We start from the raw sequence: 18,744 nt of genomic DNA, 5'->3' as shown, positions 1-18,744 counted from the left end.
TGTAAGTTGGGCCTTCTAGGTTTCAATAGGGCAGGGCGGGACGGCTGATGAAGGCTGATTGCATAATCTCCTGGTCTCCAAAGATGTGGCTACAGCCTCCTAGGTTTCAAATAGTAAGTTCTTCTCCAATTCAGTCCCAAAATATGGGGTCAGTATTAGGTGTGCCAGTGAAAGGGACTGCCTTCCAAAACTGAGGGGGTAAACCTGCCCATGGAGCAGAAAAAGTGCCTGTCATGTCCAAATTCACATGGACAAGAATAATGGGCCACCAAAGGCCTGGAAGCAGAATAGCCACAGCAGTGGGCCTGGAAAGCAGGGTTGAAGCCTAGGGCTGAAGACTTTCCTTCCAAAGTCCAAAGAATATAACTAATAACCAGAAGGTAGGGTGGTTGCCCACATGATCTTGTACAACAGATGATTATTCTCAAGGCTTGAGAACAAATGTAACATTCTTTTTTTATCATTTTATTGGGGGCTCATACACTCTTATAATCCATACATACATCCATTGTGTCGAACACATTTGTACATTTGCTTCCCTCATTACTCTAAAACATTTGCTTTCTACTTGAGCGCTTGGTATCAGTATATTGAGCCCTTGGTATCATTTTTCCCCTCCCTCCCTAACTCCCCCTTCCTCATGAACCCTTGATAATTTATAAATTATTATTATTTTATCATGTCTTACACTGCCCAACATCTCCCTTTACCCACTTTTCTGTTGTCCATCCCCCAGGGAGAGGATTATATGTAGACCCTTATAACAGGTTCCCCTTTTCTACCCCCACCTTCCCTCCACCCTCCTGGTATCGCCACTCTTACCCTGGTCCTGAGGGTTCATCTGTCCTGGATTCCCTGTGTTTACAGTTTCTATCTGTACCAGTGTACATCCTCTGGTCTAGCCAGATTTGTAAGGTAGGATGGGACCATGATACCTGGGGGAGAGGGGGAAAGCATTTAAGAACTAAAGGAAAGTTGTATGATTCATCATTGCTATACTGCTCCCTGACTGGCTGCTTGTCTCCCCCCTTCTATAAGGAGATGCCCAGTTGCCTACAGTTGGGCTTTGGGTCCCCACTCCACACTCCCCCTCATTCTCAATATGATACTTTGTTCTTCGATGCCTGATGCCTGATCCTTTCGATACCTCGTGATCACACAGGCTGGTGTGCTTCTTCCATGTGGGCTTTGTTGCTTCTCAGCTAGATGTCTGCTTGTTTATCTTCAAGCCTTTAAGACCACAGATACTTTATCTTTTGATAGACGGGCACCATCAGCTTTCTTCACATTTGCTTATGCACCTGCTTTGTCTTCAGCAATCGTGTAGGAAGGTGAGCATCGTGGAATACCAGTTTAATAGAACAAAGTGTTCTTGCATTGAGGGAGTACTTGAGTGGAAGCCCAATGTCCATCTGCAACCTCAATACTAAACCTAGACATATATGCACATATATCTATTTCCCCATCATCATATATAAATATATTTAGGTATGTACATGCCTGTATTTAGACCTTTATAAAGGTCCTTTGCCTCCTAGTACTTTCCTCTATTTCCTTTTACTTTTCTCCTGTCCCACTATCATGCTCAGCCTTCATTTTGGTTTCAGTAATTCCTCTTGGTTACAATGCCCTGATCAAGCCCTACCAGGCCTCTTGTTCCCTTGTCCCTGGGTTTGTTAACACCACTTCCTTCTCCCCACCTCCCCCTCCCCCACATCCCCCCCCCAAAAAAAACCATTGGTCCTGTTGTTTTCTCTTCCAGATTGTGTATCCAGCTTATCATATCTAGATAGACCTGCAGAGATAATAATATGCACAAACAGAAGACAGCAAAACAAAGCAACAAAACAAAACAACAACAAATGACAAAAAGAAAAGCTTGTAAATAGTTCAAGTTCTGTTTGTTGACCTTTAGGAGTGTTTTGGGTCGAGTCTAATGGAGTGCCCCGCCCTGGCCCCAAAGTCTATGTTTGGTACTCTCTCGGGACTTTCTTACTCTGCTTCCCTTGCAGTCCTGTTGCACGCCCTTAATGTTTTGCCTCAGTGTGGTGGGGTAGATCAGCCACAATTCCCACACTGTGTCTCCAGTGTTGTCCCCTGTAGGGCTATGGGTCAGTGAAGGATGCCTTGTCTCATAGTGGGGCGGGTCATATGGTCCTCTCTGTACATTGTCTGCTCTGAGCAGAGATATCATCCTGAAGGCTTGGTAGGCCAGGATGTGATCCACTCTTTCTTCCTCCTCCTTCATTTGTACCCGTGTGATCTGATCAGACATGTCCTTCTCCCTGAGCTGTAGCTTCAGTGCTGTCCTCTGAAGTAAATTCTTCTGTGGGGAGGGGCAGCTGTCCATGTAGTTGGGTTTGGGGCCAGCCCCTCAGACCTCTCTACTGGCTCTCTGCTTCATGCCAGTATGTCAAATGTAACATATTCTGATGAGTTTTAGATTTGCATGAAGCGCATTATCCCTTTTTTCTCAATTACCTCCCATTTATAATGGAAAAATCTACCTTGCGCCTGTTCTACAAGTATGTATTTTTTTTCTACAAGTATTTTTTTATGTAAATAACATCCCAGGATAAAGTTCATGGAAAGTCTCACCTTTATTTGATTTACCGTATATCCTTGTGTATAAGCCAAGTTTTTCAGCACAAAAAAAATGTGCTGAAAAACTGGGGTTCGGCTTATACACAGGTCAGTGGTACCCCAGAGAGCTGTAACATCTCTCGAGTGATTGCCATTCCTCCGCTGTTCATTCAAAGCCCTGTTTACTCACATCTAATCAATCAGAGCCGTCCTATGATGTGGAAGGCTCCAATTCGTAGAAGCACCCGTAGTGATTCACTTATGGCAGCAGCTGAACTGGTAAGGATGTGTCTGTCTGGTAAGGATGCTCTGTCTCTCCCCTCTGGTCTCTGTGTTAATTCACACCCTGCATTTCCCACCCTAGGCTTATACTCAAGTCAATCAGTTTTTCTGGTTTCCCAGGTAATAATTAGGTACCTTGGCATATACTCGGGTCAGCTTATATTCGAGTATATACGGTAGATGTTTCAGATGAGATTTTTGGACTTCATAGTAATTTAAGACTTTGGGGATGATGTAACAGTTTTTGAATGTGGCAAGAATATGAATTTTAGGGGGCTAAAGGTAACAGGTTTATATTGAATTGCCCCCCCCACCAGAAACATCCTAACCTTTAAGCTTATAGTTATAATTCAATTTAAGAAAGAATCTTCTATAATACTAATAAGGTAGGACTGATTTAGGGTCTGTCTTGGGCTAATCTCTTAAAATATAAAATATAAAGACATAAAATATTTAGAGTAGATTAGATAAAAAGAAATAGGGAAAGAGAGTTGCCAAGTCACATGAAGATTGCTCAGGAGTAAAAACTCAAAAAGTACAAGTAGCATTTTCCTCTTGATCTGGCACCCTGATTTCAGACTTGAAGCATCCTAAAGGAGGCTAAAAAATATGTTTATTAAGCTACCTACTTATAGTATTTCTGTCACAGCAGCACTAGATAGCTAAACAATGAACAATTCTTTAAGATAATATACAATTCTTTAGTTGAAGAATTTCTGGCCATGCAAAAAAATAAAAAGCCCATAATTAAACAGGAAAATCTCTGCAAGAAATGCCTACCACCTGTTTACCTCAGCACATTTTATTGAGGACCACAGATCTGAAGTCAGACCCAATCACATTTGCAGTATATTAATTTAGCTTTAAATAGCTATGTTCTGGATCTGATTCTATACTTTAAACTTATTTGTTTCACCAGCTGGCATGCATCACCACATTATACAGGGTCACAAGGAAAACCTTAATTACTTTAGGAGAAACAAATATAGTGATATTAATAATAGTGCCTAGATCTTGCTGGATTCTCAATGTTCCTCACAAATGTTGTGTGTTCTCAAGACAGCATAAAAATTTTTAGTGAATAGTGACTATTTTTTAAAGAATAAGAAAAATTTCCCTGATGGGCTAAATAGGCCTCTACTTATTTTAATATAAAACTTGCATGTGCCTTCTAATACAGTCTGAAATCTTTAAAAGTCTCATTTTTATTAAATATAATACATACTTCACTATACACATTTCCATTTGAGAATGTGCTATGTAATTATTGTTGCTGGTTGCCATCAAGTTGAATCCAACTCATGGTATCCCTGAGTGTGTACAGTAGAACAACTTCTATTGTGACCTCTAGAAACAGATCTCCAGACCTGTCTTCAAAGGCACCTCTAGGTCAGTTCAAATCAACAAGTTTTTGGCAAATAGTAAAGTACGTAACCAGATTGCACCAGTCAGAGCTATCAACAAGGCAGTTATGTAGCATTTTATGAATTAATGTCCCCACATTATTTGATACTTCATATGCAATTAATAAACAATATTTAAATTAAGTCTATAAGTGTTTGTTTCTTATTATGTTTTAGATTTCTGAATATATAGCTTCTAAATAGCTCTAAGCCCAAGCTATATACCAGAATAAACCAAACAGGTGGGGTGACTGCCTCCATTCTTGTGAAAAAGGTAAGCATTCAACAAATAAAAATGCATATGTATATATTTTTCAGCATAAGGAAAGGAAATAATGGAGAGATATTAGATATGAAGGGTTGGAGAGCTGGAAGTGGTCCTACTTTGGACTGAAATACTAAGTAAGGAAGCTTTATTGAAATGAGATCTAAAGGAAAACCTAGACCAACAGAATGAGCTGGCTGAAACCAGGGGGTTGGAGGTGGGAGACAGGAACAAGGCTACAGAAACAGCAGAACAGCATGTGAAATGGCCACACAGCAAGTTTCAAAAATAGAAAATCTAGTGTAGTTTGATGACAGAAAACTAGGCAGAGTGGAGTCTAAGAAACTGGCAGGGACCCAACTAATGCACGGCCTGTTATGGATTTAAGGTCTTACAGTAAGTGCATTGAGAATCTAATGTGAAGTTTTATAGGTGAGATGTATGTAAGAAACATCAAGATAAAGAATACCAGAAGGCCCTAGCCCTATCAAAATCTTGGTAAATATAAGTAAACGCATTTTTCCCATTAGGCGAACATAGAGCAACTCCCTCTGAGTTAGTACACCCATAAGGCATTGCCTGAGAAGTATCTCTCTGGTCACAGTGAATTTTTCCAGAAAACCATTTTCACTCAAACGTCATTTTTTGTGATGACCAATTTCAGAGAATAGCATGCAGCTGTGAAATTTTGTTTCCTGTTTGGGAAAAATACCACAGAAACTGTTGTGATGTGGAACACAGCTTACAAGGACAGCACTATGGGAAAAACTCAAGTGTGTGAGTGGTTTTCTTGTTTCAAAAAAGGTGAAATGTCGACTGATGACAAATCTCATTCTGGATGTCTGTCAACTTCCTGAATGGGCGAAAATGTCAACTCATAGTGAATTTGAAGTTCGTTCCACCAAGTCAAACTGTTAATCAAGCTTGCAATTGAGAGTTTCTAAAAAGATTGGGTAACAGTTTACAACAAAAAAGGCTTGATTTGTGGCAGAGGGTTTGCCACCACAACAATGCACCTGCTCACACAGTCATCTCAGTACGGCAGTTTGGGGCGTAAAAAGAGCATGTTTCTCTTTCTCCACACATCTTACTATTTGACCACACTCCATGTAACTTCTTTTTGATTCCATGACTGAAGAGGAACATGACCGGACAGCAATTTGACGAAATATATGAGAAGAATAAACAGATGAATTTGAAAAATGTTTACAAGAATGGAATCACAGATTTGACAAATGGATTAAGTGTAAAGAAGAGTACTTTGAAGATGATATGGTATTTTTGTAAAAAAAAAATTAATACATTTTTTGGGGAAAAAATCCAAATTTTTTTGTGGCACCTATTCGTACATAGATTTCAAGTAAAAGTAAAATGTTTAAAGTATATATATGTTTTGCTTTCATCTGAATCTGAATTATAGCTTCTAAATAGCTCTCATCCCAAACTACATACCATAATAAACCAAACAGGGCCACTCCCTCCATGCATAAGTATATATTTTTCAGCATAATTAAAGAAAATAATGGAGAGATATTAGATATGAAGGATTGGAGAGCTGGAAGTGGTCCTACTTTAGACTGAAATACTAAGTAAGGAAGCCTTTTCTGAGAATAGGACATTTGAAATGAGATACGAAGGAAAACCTGGATCAATAAAAAGAGCTAAAGGGAAACCAAGGGGGTTGGGGTGGGGTGGGAAGTAAACTAGGTTATAGAAACAGCATAACAGTATGTGAAATGGCCCTATTTTTTAAATTCATTTCTCATCTAGTTGACATGATCACATTCTCTTCCCTTTTAGTAAAATGGTCAAATAAATAATGGCTACTTAGTGTGGTGATACTTTAATATCAAAACACTAACTTTCATAAGTATATTTCTCACTAGAAAGCTGTTTTAAATAATTTATATTGACAAAGACTTCATAAATTATTTCCATTTAATTTTCTATCACATAAATAAGGGAATATTAGCAAATGCTTTCTGGTATTAACTACCTTATATCATCACTATCTCTCTAATATACCAGCAATAATGAAAATTCCCTGGGGAATTTCTACCTACAATATTCTATTTCATAAACATTTTTCATTATTCAATAAAACACTTTTTTAATCTTTACCAAAATGATATTGATGATTAGTGTTCAAAAAGGACTCAAAACTCAGTCATTACCAACTCACAGTGACCCTGTAGGACATGGTAGAACTTCCCATATGAATTTCTGAGAATATAACTCTTTGCGGGAGCAGAAAGCCTCATCTTTCCCCCCTGGGAGTGCCTGGTGGTTTCAAACTGCTGACCTTGCAGTTAGGAGCCCAAGTGTAGTCAGTAAGCGACCAGGATTCCTCCCCCAAAATTACTAAATGTCAACCTTTAAGTCTAATAGAATCTAAACATACACAGTGATCCTGTGACTCATCTGTAAAAATCTGTCCCAGAGAAATATTTGCCAGTACATAAAAATGCAATGTGTGTATTTATTAAATAATGTATAAGGAGAATTGCACGTTTTACTTGACACTTCTTTTAAGCATACTACAATGATTGTATCTAACCACAATATTAAAATAAAGGCAGAAATTTCAAGAAATATTCATTTGAACATATAATCCTGTGTTTCTTTAAATTTAAAAAAAACACCTTTTTCCCATTTTAATTATAAGACCTTCTAAAACAAACAAAACTTTAAACTTCCCTTCAAGGTACTTTAGCTCTATAAATCTTCAAGTAGTTGCATACAATTGCCTACATCTTAGCTGGAATATTTACTTACTGAATAGTCTAACTAGTAGACTTTGAAGTTAGCTATCAACTGAGAAATTATAAGGCATACCCAGGTCTCCCCACCCTTCCCAAATATAGTTATCCGAACAAGAGAATGATAGAGAACACTGACACATCTCTCCATTTTTCTAAAATCACATTTCATTGGAGACTCTAAAGCCAACGAAGTCTAAAAGTCACTGCCCCGTGTAGCACATAACAATATTAGCAGGGAAGGGTCACCACCAAAACCTGCATTCCAACCATGGGATTACTTGCCAGATTCCATGCCACTTAGGTTGAGTACCTTGTTAAATAAGGTGAATATTCCTGCTTTACAAGAGCCAACATGAACGACTAAATATCTTTGACTACGAAAAATCCCACAAGTAAATAGACAGAAGTAGGTCTTCATCCAGGAATCTGAATTAGTAAATCCTGAGAAGAGTGGAAGAGATTAGCTTAACGAAACTTTTCTATCTCTAGACAAGAACAGTAGCTGTCAAATTGCAGGTTTTATTATAGATGACCAGACCCAGTGTGGGAACCCTGGTGGCATTGTGATTTATGTGTTGGGGTGCTAACCCCAAGGTCAGCAGTTCAAAACTACCAGCCAATCTGAGTGGAAAAGACTAGGGTTTCTACTCCTGTAAAGATTTACAGTCTCAGAATCCACAGGGAAAGTTCTACTCTGTCCTAGAGGCTGATGTGAGTCGGAATCAACTACATGGTAGAGAGTTTGTTTTGTTTTGTTTTGTTTTTGTGCCCAGTTTAAAATTCTATTTTGAGGGGATAAAGAAAAGGGGACAATTAGTAGTTAGTTATTAAGAGCCCTGGTGATGTGATGGTTACATGTTGGGTTGGGATCCACAAGGTCAAGTTTGAAACCACCAGATGCTCCTCAGGAGAAAGATGAGGCTTTCTACTCATGTAGAGTAGAAAGAATTTTTTCTTCTCCTGTAAAGTGTCGTTACAGCTCAGAAACCCACAGGGGCAGTTCGACCCTGTCCTACAAATGGTGGTAGGTTTAGAGTTTTTTAGAACACAGCTATAATAGAAATATCTCAAGTGGATGGCTTTAACAAACATTTATTTTCTCACCTGTTAGGAGTTTATAAGTCTGACTTCAGGGGTGGGCTCTAGGGAAGGCTTTCTCTCTTTTGGCCCTGGGGGAAGGTCCTGATTCTTTTCAGCTTCTATTCCTTGAACATGGTGATAGTCATGTGTCACAGTATTAACTTCCTCCATCTCTACATCCTTGCTTAGTTACTTGCTCAATCTTTTTTTTTTTAGATAAATCTCAAAAAAGACTGATTTAAGATATACAATTCACTAATTTTGTTCTATTAATATAGCAAAAACACTAATAAATGGGATCACAACTACAGGTATAACACATTTCAGGCATACAGAACTGAATCCACAAATAATAGTTATACTTGTATTCTCACCACAATGACTGAAACACATAGGCTGTTCCTCAGTAAAAATGATTCTTAAATCAATTTACCTTTTAAAAAAATCAGAAATTTCTAGTGAATCTCCTGCATCGCTTCCAAATCCCTGTTTTGTTTTTAGATTCCTTTCTCATCTTCTACTATTTCTTAATACTTGAGAGGCAATTTAGTATGTTCCATAGAGCACAGCCTGGAAGTCCCACTGTCTGAAGTTAAATCACAATTCCATCACTTACTACTTGTGCGACGTCAAACAAGTAATGCATCTTCCTACATTAAGGAGGGACCAAAGTAAAACAGTGGTTAAGAAAGAGAGATAAGCATTCAGTGTTACCCACCTCCCAGTCATTCCCACTAACCTCCATTCTTTCTGCTTGCAGGGCCCTAACCTTGTTAGGCTGTCAGATTTACTGTTATGCGATTAGAAAGGATCAACTCTCCTTCACCACCAAAACACTTCTCTTCACAGCCCCAGACAGTCACAGTGCTTACATCATGCTTGCCAGGAATTAGGACAGGCAACTTAGGTCAATGGAACCTCAGTGACGTCTATGAAAGATGTTCCTCACTTAATAAGTGCATGGAGGCCTATGTTTCTCTTCCTCATCTGACATCATCATGTCTGCACGTAATGCTTGAATTTCTCTAGCCTTCCAGAAACAATTGGGGGGGGGGGGGCAACATGCTGAGGCTACAGAGCTCAAATAAGAAAAGCTCTTAAAAACTTAGCTTCCGAGATGCTGAAGTAACCAGCATGATACTGTTCTCCTACTGTTAATGTAAGATAAATCTGGATATGGGTGCAAACCATAACATGCTCAGTTGGTACCCAAAAAGCTATCCAGAGGTGCCTCAGAAGAAAGATTTAGCAATCTACTTCCCCAAAAAAAGCCAATGAAAACCCAATAGAACACAAGTCCACTCGGAGACATATGAGGTCACCATGATTTAGAATCTATTCAACAACTGTCACCATGAGTTAGAATCTACTAATCAACTGCTTTGTTTTAAAGGTAATGCTACTTTTCTGTTGTCAATCAAAAAAGAATCTAATAGCTAAAGGCTCACAGCTCAGTTCTGTTGCTTACGTTATAGGGACAAAGTTACACAATCTCCTTGTACCCTAGGTTTTCTCTTCTGTGAAGTACTCAAAAAAAACCCTCATACTCTCTGCCATCGAGTCAATGTCAGCTCAAAGTGACACTATAGGACAGTGTAAAACTTCCCCTGTGACTGACTGCCCCTGTACAGTTTCTGAGACTGTAATTCTTTATGTGAGTGGAGATCCCCATATTTCTCGTGAGGAGCAGCTTGGTGGTTTTAAACTGCTGATCTTTCAGGTCGCAGTCCAACTCATAACCACTATGCAACCAGGAACTATAAAATAAGGTCAAGAAAAATTCCCTCTTCAGAAGAAAATATATAAATGTTATAATGTAGATAAAGCACTCAATAAGTATCAGGCATATTGTAAATCCTAGTACTGTATTAATTTATTAAAATCAAATGTAAATATAAACAAGCCAAATTTTAAAACATAAGAAATGTATCTTAATCAAGGGTCAGTAGACATATGTTCCATACTATAAAAGAAGAACTTCATCTGAAAGTGAGCAATTAAGGCTTTCAAATTAGTTAAATGAATAAATGGCAAGTTTTCAGTTGTGTTAGCATAATTACAGGCATCCCCTTACAGGTACTACCACCTTAGTGCTAATGAAAGATCCCAAGAGCAGGTGGACTATAATAAGGAGTACAAAGAAATAGCAACTGTTTCATAACTCTCCCAGGGTTGTATCACACAAGTAAGCATTGAAACCAGATTTGTCTGGCTCTAGAGTCACCACTAATCTCTACCACCTCAAATTGTGTGTGTGTGTGCGTGTATGTTTTCATTATACCATCTTATCATGTATAGATTTAAGCTGGAAGCTACTCTTTTGGGGGGCAAACACTTTTCACAGGGATTGCCCGATTCATAACAGTAGCAAAATCACAGTTATGAAGTAGCAATGAAAATAATTTTTTAATAATTTTATTGGGGGCTAGTACAATTCGTGTTTTTAAAACATTTTATTAGGGGCTCATACAACTCATGGGCAAAACTGACATCTTGACTATATTGAGTCTTCCAATCCACGAGCATGGGATATTCTTCCACTCTTGGTTTCTTGTAATAGTGTTCTGTAGTTTTCCCTGTATAGATCTTTTGTTTTTTCAGTCAGGTATATCCCTAGACATTTCAATTTGTATTTGGCTATTGTGAAGGGTACCACCTTTTTGATCTCTTCTTCTGTGGTCTTATCCGATGTGTATAACAGTCTGATGGACTTCTGTTTGTTGATCTTGTATCCTGCCATTCTGCCAAACTCCTCTATTGTTTCCAGTACTCCCCTTGAGGAACTTTTGGGATTTTTCATATATAAAATCATATCATCTGCAAATAACGATAGTTTCACCTCTTCCTTCCCCAGACGAATACCTTTGATGTCTCTTCTTTGCCTTATACTGTTAGCTAAAACCTCCAGCACGATATTAAATAAGAGTGGGGATAAAAGGCATCTTTGTCTGGTCCCCTTTTTCAGTGGGATTGTGTTAGTCTTTTCTCCATTGACTACCACGTTGGCTGTTGGTTTTTCATATATAGCTTGTATTGTCTGGAGGAACTTTCCTTCCATTCCTATCTTCGCTAGTGTCTTAAACAGGAATTGGTGTTGGAGGTGGTCATATGCTTTTTCTGCATCTGTCGATATTATCATGTGGTTCTTAAATAGTTTTTCATGTCAATGTGATGAATAATACTAATGGTCTTTCGTATGTTGAACCATCCCTGCATCCCTGGTATGATCCCACTTGGTCATTGTGAATTACTTGTTTTATATACTTTTGTATTCCGTTGGATAGTATTTTGTTAAGGATTTTTGCATCGATGTTCATAGGGATGTTGGTCTGTAGTTCTTAATTCTTGTGGGATCCTTGCCCAGTTTGGGTATCAGAGTTACACTAGCTTCATAGAAGGAGTTCGGGAGTTTGCCATCTTTTTCTATGTTCTGGAAGAGTTTGTGTAAGATTGATGTTAGTTCTTCCCTAAATGCTTGGTAGAATTCTCCAGTGAAGCCATCTGGTCCAGGGGATTTTTGTGTTGGTAATCCCTTGATAACCATTTCTATTTCTTCTATTGTTATAGGTCTGTTGAGATTCTTGACGTCCACTGAGGATATTCTAGGGAGGGATTGTTTTTCCAAGAATTTGTCCATGTCTTCCAAATTGTTTAATTCATAAGAGTACAATCCTTCATAGTACCATGTAACTATCCTTTTGATTTCATTAGGGTCTGTTGTAATGACTCCTCTTGCATCCCTTATTCTTGCTATTGAGATCTGTTACCTCCTTTCTTTGCTTAGGTGTGCCAGTGGTCTATCGATCCTGTTTATCCTTTCAAAGAACCAACTTTTACCAGTATTAATTTGTTCCATGGTTTTCTTATTTTCCCTCTCCTGAATCTCAGCCCTGATTTTTAAATTTCTTTTCTTTTGCTATTAGTAGGATTGTCCTCCTGACCTCTCCTCTAGTTGTTGTAAATTTTGTGCCAGCATATCAATCATGAGTCTCTCGTCCTTTCTCAGGTGTACATCTATTGCTATGAAACTTCCTCTGATGACTGCCTTTGCTGTGTCCCATTCCCTTAAGTTTTGGTACATCATGTGCTCATTCTCGTTTGTTTCTAGAAATTTCCTAATTTCATCTCTGATCTGCACCAGTACGCACACCTTTTCAGTAGAGAGTTATTCATCCTCTAATTGTTTGCTCTTGCTTTCTTTGTCTTCCTTTTGTTGATTTCCAGCCTTATGGTAAAGTGGTCAGAGAAAGGTCTGTATAATTTCAATGTGCTTAAATTTATGTAGATTTTCCCTATGCCCCAACATGTGGTCTATCTTCAAATATGTGCCATGTGGACTTGAAAAGAATGTGAATTTTTTTGTATTTGGATGAAAATCTCTGTAAATATCTATCAGGTCAAATTGTCTAATTGTGGTATTTAGATCTCTAGTCTCCTTTTTGAGTTTCTTTCCCTGTGATCTATCTTTCTCAGAGAGTGATGTGTTGAAGTGACCCACTATAATTGTCGAGTCTATGGTTTCTTTCTAAATCTTTCGGAGTGTTTGGTTGATGTATTGAGCTGATCTCTCATTCGGGGAATATATGTTAACAATGCTTAGTGGTTCTTTGCCTAGCATTCCCTTGAGCATTATATAGTGTCCCTCCTTATCTCTTTTTATGGTTTGTACTTTAAGGTCAATTTTATCCGAGATTAGGATTGGAACCCCTGCTTTTTTTGTATTGTGGTTTGCTTGGTAGGACCTTCTCCAGCCTTTGATTCTCAGCCTATTTTTGTCTGTAGCCTTGAGATGTGTCTCCTGTAGGCAGCAGATTGATGGGTTGTGTTTTCTAAGCCAGTCTGCTAGTCTCAGTCTTTTACTGCCTGAGTTCAGGCCACTGATATTCAGGGTTATTATCTCCATGTGCGGAATCTGTGATGTCATCTTACATCATTTGTGTTGGGAGTTTTCCTACTTTCCTTTCTCATTAGTGTGTTGTGCGTGTGTGTGTGTGTGTGTGTGTGTGTGTGTGTATCATTCTTGACTTCTTTCCATCCTTAAGCCAATACTATCTTGGGGTCTGTTTTCTCGTTGTTGCCCTCTGGGTGAGGTTGTTCTATGTGGTGGTTTCTTATTTATGCTTGGTGAGTGTTGTTCTTCTGCCCATATTGGTTTCGGCAAGGATCTTTCGTAGGGCTGGGCTTCTTCTAATGTATTCTTTGAGTTTTTCCTTGTCTGGAAAGACTCTTACTTCTCCATCAATCTTGATTGATATTTTCGCTGGGTAGAGTATTCTTCGGTTTGCTTGGGGGGGTAGTACAATTTTTATCACAATCCATACATACATCCATTGTGTCAAGCACATTTGTACAGAAAATAATTTTATGGTTGGGGGGGTCGCAGCATTAGGATGGTTGAGAACCACTCAGGATCAGTACTTTAAATTAAGCAACTGACAGGAAGCCATCCTATACAGAAGTCTCAAATTAAGTCCTCACTTATTTTAGGAAGCACATTATTAAATGCATTGCATTAAATTATTCAAAAATGTATTTATTGCAGCACACCCCTCACATTCCAAGAAGTGTATTCTGAGAACTTCAGAAATATACAATCTCTCAAATACTATTAACAAATACTGTCCTCATACATGGACTTACTCTTTAGCACCTATTTCTCAAAGTATGGTTCCTGGACCCCTTGGAGTTCCCAAGACCACTAGAAAAGCCACGAGGTCAAAGCTACTTTCCAAATAATTGTTGTTATTGTGGTGGTGGTGGTTGTGTGCTATCTCATAAGGTTTCCAAGCTGTAATCTTTAGAAATATATCCGTTGTGTTTTTCATTGCTCTGATATTATGGTACAAATGCAGTGATTGGTAAAATTTTCTTTCTCATACTCACTGTTGTTAGCTCCCCACTTGTCCCAATTTGCCCTGTCATGACCTTAGGTAATTATTAATCCAGTTACTGTCTTTGTAGTTTTACCTATCATTGATTTCATATACAAAAAATAATACAAACCAACAAGGAAAAAAACCACAACAATGACAAAATAAAGCAGAAAACATCAATCAAAAAGAACATAGAAAATACTAAAAACTGAAACAACTTTAAAATGGGTCAAAGGGGAGATATAAAATGTCACGGTATAACATTTTAACCTAACTCCATCTGCCATAATCAAATTTTAAAAACTCTGTCTGATAGCAAGGCTGCTCACATCCTTTGACTGTGGTCAGATGGGATTCACCGGGGTGATTAATCCATGTGCGGGCTCTATAAATTGATTTGGGGCTTCCACTGCCATCTATAGCCTTCTGCAAACCAAGTGTTCAGAATTTAAGCTCTGATAAAGTCCCCTTGTCAGGTTTTAGATTTTATTATTTACAATCCTTGGATCACACAGGCTGATGTGCTTCTTCCATGTGGTCTAAGTGATGCCTCACTTACAAGTCTGCTTGCTTCAAGACAAAACTCTTAAGGCTTCAGGTGCTATTCTTTCTGATAGCTAGGCACCTTCAGATTTCATCACCACACTTTGTACAAGCCCCAACCTGTACACTGATGAGATGACACCACTGTGTTCTAAGTCCACTGCCAAGGCAGATGCCACAACTTGCACCACTGCATTAGCCACAGCCTAGACACTGTCAGGATGCCATATTTACAACCACTGACTCCACTGCTTTCTAAACTATGAGAGACTGTGGCTACTGCTACCATCTATTACTAGAATGGACCTTGGACAGTCCCACCTTCTCTACATTACTCACATCTAGTCCACAACCAAAAATAAGTGCATTTGACTAATGGAACCTTGATTCTGTGCCCATTTCCTAGACAAGAGCCTTAATAGTACAGCACAGCAGTTAGAGTTCTGCTCTTTTTTAATAAATAATTTTATTGGGGCTCATACAACTCTTATCACAATCCATCCATCCATTGTGTCAAGCACATTTGTACATATGTTGCCATCATCATTTTTAAAAATTTGTTAGCATTTGTTAAGCATTTGATTAGGGGCACGTGCAATTCTTATCACAATCCACACATAAGTCCATTGTGCCAAGCACATTTGTACATTTGTTGCCATCATCATTCTCAAAACATTTTGTTTCTTCTTGAGCCCCTGGCATCAGCTCTTCATTCTGCCCCCTCCCTCCCCACTCCCCACTCCCTCCCCACGTCCCCTCCATCATGAACCCTTGATAATTTATAAATTATTATTTTGTCACATCTAGTTCTGCTTTTAAGTGAAAAGTCAGTGCTTTGAACCCAACAGCCACTCTGTGGGAGGAAGAGGTGTCAGTCAGCTTTCATAGAGCAGACCGCTTGAGAAGCCTATGGGGCAGTTATACTCTGTCTTACAGTGTGTAGTACACCATCAGAATCAACTCCATGCCAGTGAGTTGGACTGTTAGATGAAGAGTATTTACTATTTTCAGATTCTCCAAGAAAAACTAGACTCTGTCTCAGAAAATACAGGAAAGGGATTCAAATGCCTTGAAGACAAAAAGAATGACAAATGTTCACTACTCATGACAACCTTTACTGCTGACACTCAGGCAATGGCATTCTCCTAAATAACAATTGTCAAAACTATAAAGTACTTTAAGTCATAATATTAAAGGACTAGATCTGTCACCACTTTACCCCATCATCTATCTCAGCACCATAAAGAGTAGGATAATATATGCCTCTAGATATGACACGATATGATATACATACAACAACGTGCTATACATCAACTATGAAATATTCTTGCCCCAATTTTTTCATTTCAATGAACGTTTTACATTTAACTTTCAACTTTCAAGAAATAGAAAACAAGGGAGTAAGTCAAACAAATCCAAAATGTGGGACATTTGACAGGACTAGTGACTAAATCTCTGGATAGTCATGAAAACATATCTATACCAATAATCACTGCAGCATAATTCACAATAGTCAAAAGGGGGAAACAATCAAAATGCCTATCAATCAGTAAGTGATAAGCAAGATGTGGTATACACACACAAAATCGAATATAACTCAGTCATAAAGAATGAAGTCCTGATGCTTGCCACAACCTGGATGAATCTAGAGATCATTATGCTGATCAAAATAAATCAGACGCAAAAGGACAAATGTAATAAGGTGGCATTTACATGAGATAAACAAATATATAGAAACCAAAAGTAATCAGTGGTTAAGTTACCAGCAACAGGAAGGAGGGAGAGGGCTTTTTGCTTAGTGTACACAAGGTGTATGTTAGTGATGGAGAGATTTTTTGGAAAAAGAAAACAAAAATGTTAGTACAATTTGAGGAATGTAATTAAAACTGTAGAATTGAATGAATATTTTACTGTGTATATCAATAAAATAAAAATAAACAATGAAGAGCGGAAAATATAGGTTGCAAATGGTATATTTATATACAACTTACATAACCTTTATATACAGTTTGAAAACATGAAAAACAGTGCTATTTACTGTTTATGGTACATATGTATTTAGCAATTATATGAACTAAAACCAAAGCCATCAAGTAGATTCTGATTCACAGTGACCTTATTAAGACAGAATAAACCTATCCCATAGGGTTTCCTACTAAATCTTTACAGAAGCTAGCTACTCCATCTTTATCCTGCCAAGAGCCTGGAGGACTGATGCAAAGAGGTGCCCTTCCGTTTGCAGTTGAGCACTCAGCCACTACACCACCAGGAAGCCTAGTCACCACATAGAACTATCTCAATTCAGGAAAATTTGTAAGTCTGGTGAGTAAGAAAGAACAAGAAAGGCAAACTGTAAACAACTACATTGGTTATGGCTTATTTGTTTAGAAATAAAGATCAAATGTGGTTTTATGTTAAAGCCTAATCATGCTAAGCAGAACATTTGGACGTTAATAAACAATGAAAGAGAAACATAAAACTAAACACAATTATAGCCCTTGCTTAGACCCCAGTTGGAACAGACCAGCAATAAAAAATAATCTGGGGTGTAAGTGGCAAAATTGGAAGTGGGCTGTCTTTTATTTGATATTCATAGTTAATTTTGTTAGGTGTGATAATCTGAGAATGTGACTATGTTTATATAAGAAATGTTCTCATTTTTTTGGAAATGCATTTAAATGTTTAAAAAGACAATAAGGCAATTCCTATAATTTATAACATGTACCCCAAAAAGGAGATAAGGCAAATATAATAAACTAAATAAATGTCCATCTTAGTTGCTTAAATGGATTATGGATTATTTTCTCTTCTTTGCTGTCTGCTTAAAATTGTACAAAGCACAACAAAAAGTTACAATATACCTTTGTGATTCTAACTTAAAGAGAAAGACTGAGCATGGAATAGAACAGAGATTTCTGGCATGAACGTTCTAACTAAAAGAACTCAAACAAGGAACCAATATTGAATACTTTAATAAAATTTTAAGTATTTGTGCAACAGATATTTGATTTGTGTACACTGAGCGCCAAGTATAGTCCATACAGGGATGAACGAAAGAGATATCTCCCTGCCCTCATAACAGAAGAGATATAAAACAAACAAGTACTACACAACAGAAGGGGAGTTTAAACATACACTTTTAAAAACAGTCCACCTTCCTTTACAAGTTCCTCTTTCCTCTTTAAAAAGAAGTTACTCAGGATTCTAGTCTACGTCTCTTCTACTTTGTTTACTTTCTGTCAACTGACACCTTACAGAGCCAGCTCTCTCTCTCGAATTGTACAACCATGTCAAATTATCCACAGACATCTATGCTTGCCTCATAGACATCAAACTCTGAACCTGTCCGCTCTTTTCCAAAAAAAAAAAAAAAAATGTTCTTTTAGTCCTTTCTTGACAAAGGTGCTCAAGAATCTGAGATTCTCCCCTGCTCCTAAATCTACCCCAAAATATGCTGATTTTACTTCCTAAAAACATCTTAGATCACTCCTTTGTACTCTCACTACCTCCAAACTCCTTCAAATCATTACCGTCATTAACCTGGATTACTGAAATGGTTTTTCTAATTGTCTTCCTGACACAGTGTTGCTTGGATCCAAAGTTCTCCAGACCTAAGCCAAAAGAATTGCTCTAGGACAAAAATCTGATGTAGGTTATTCTTAGAATAAAGCTCAAATTTCATCCGTGATCTGTAAAACCAAGCTATATCTGACCTCTGCTTACCTTCACAGCTTCTGCTGCACCATGTGTTCTTTTCCCCAACTCACACACACTGCAGCTCAACCCATACTCAGAACTTCCTTTTCTCATTCTTCATTGTTGCTATACCCTGCCCGGCCTGTGGGCCCTTCTTGCTCTCAGGCCTCTAGCACCCGTACTTTTGTTTCCTGAGTCCTTCTCAGCTGAGACATCACAATCTCCATCCTGGCTATGGTACTTCTCTGAGTTTAGCA

At 38.2% G+C, this 18,744-nt stretch overlaps 1 protein-coding gene across 7 annotated transcripts in view; it reads right to left on the bottom strand.

The window, feature by feature from the left end:
* RABGAP1L (RAB GTPase activating protein 1 like) overlaps positions 1-18,744 on the bottom strand; it is an 828,618-nt gene that overhangs the window by 781,572 nt on the left and 28,302 nt on the right. For 4 of the 7 annotated variants that reach the window (XM_075527714.1, XM_075527698.1, XM_075527691.1 and 1 more), the window contains exon 2: positions 823-935. The exons of the other annotated variants lie outside the window; for them this stretch is intronic. In XM_075527714.1, coding sequence (XP_075383829.1) covers positions 823-890 — 68 coding nt within the window. In that variant the 5' untranslated portion in view covers positions 891-935. The remainder of the gene's footprint in view (positions 1-822; positions 936-18,744) is intronic. 7 annotated transcript variants of the gene reach the window in all.

The sequence above is a fragment of the Tenrec ecaudatus genome, chromosome 1 (genome assembly GCF_050624435.1).
Source record: "Tenrec ecaudatus isolate mTenEca1 chromosome 1, mTenEca1.hap1, whole genome shotgun sequence".
In the NCBI taxonomy this organism is placed as follows: Eukaryota; Metazoa; Chordata; class Mammalia; order Afrosoricida; family Tenrecidae; genus Tenrec; species Tenrec ecaudatus.
Note: the sequence above shows the minus strand (reverse complement) of the source record. Positions and strands in the feature narration are given on the sequence as shown.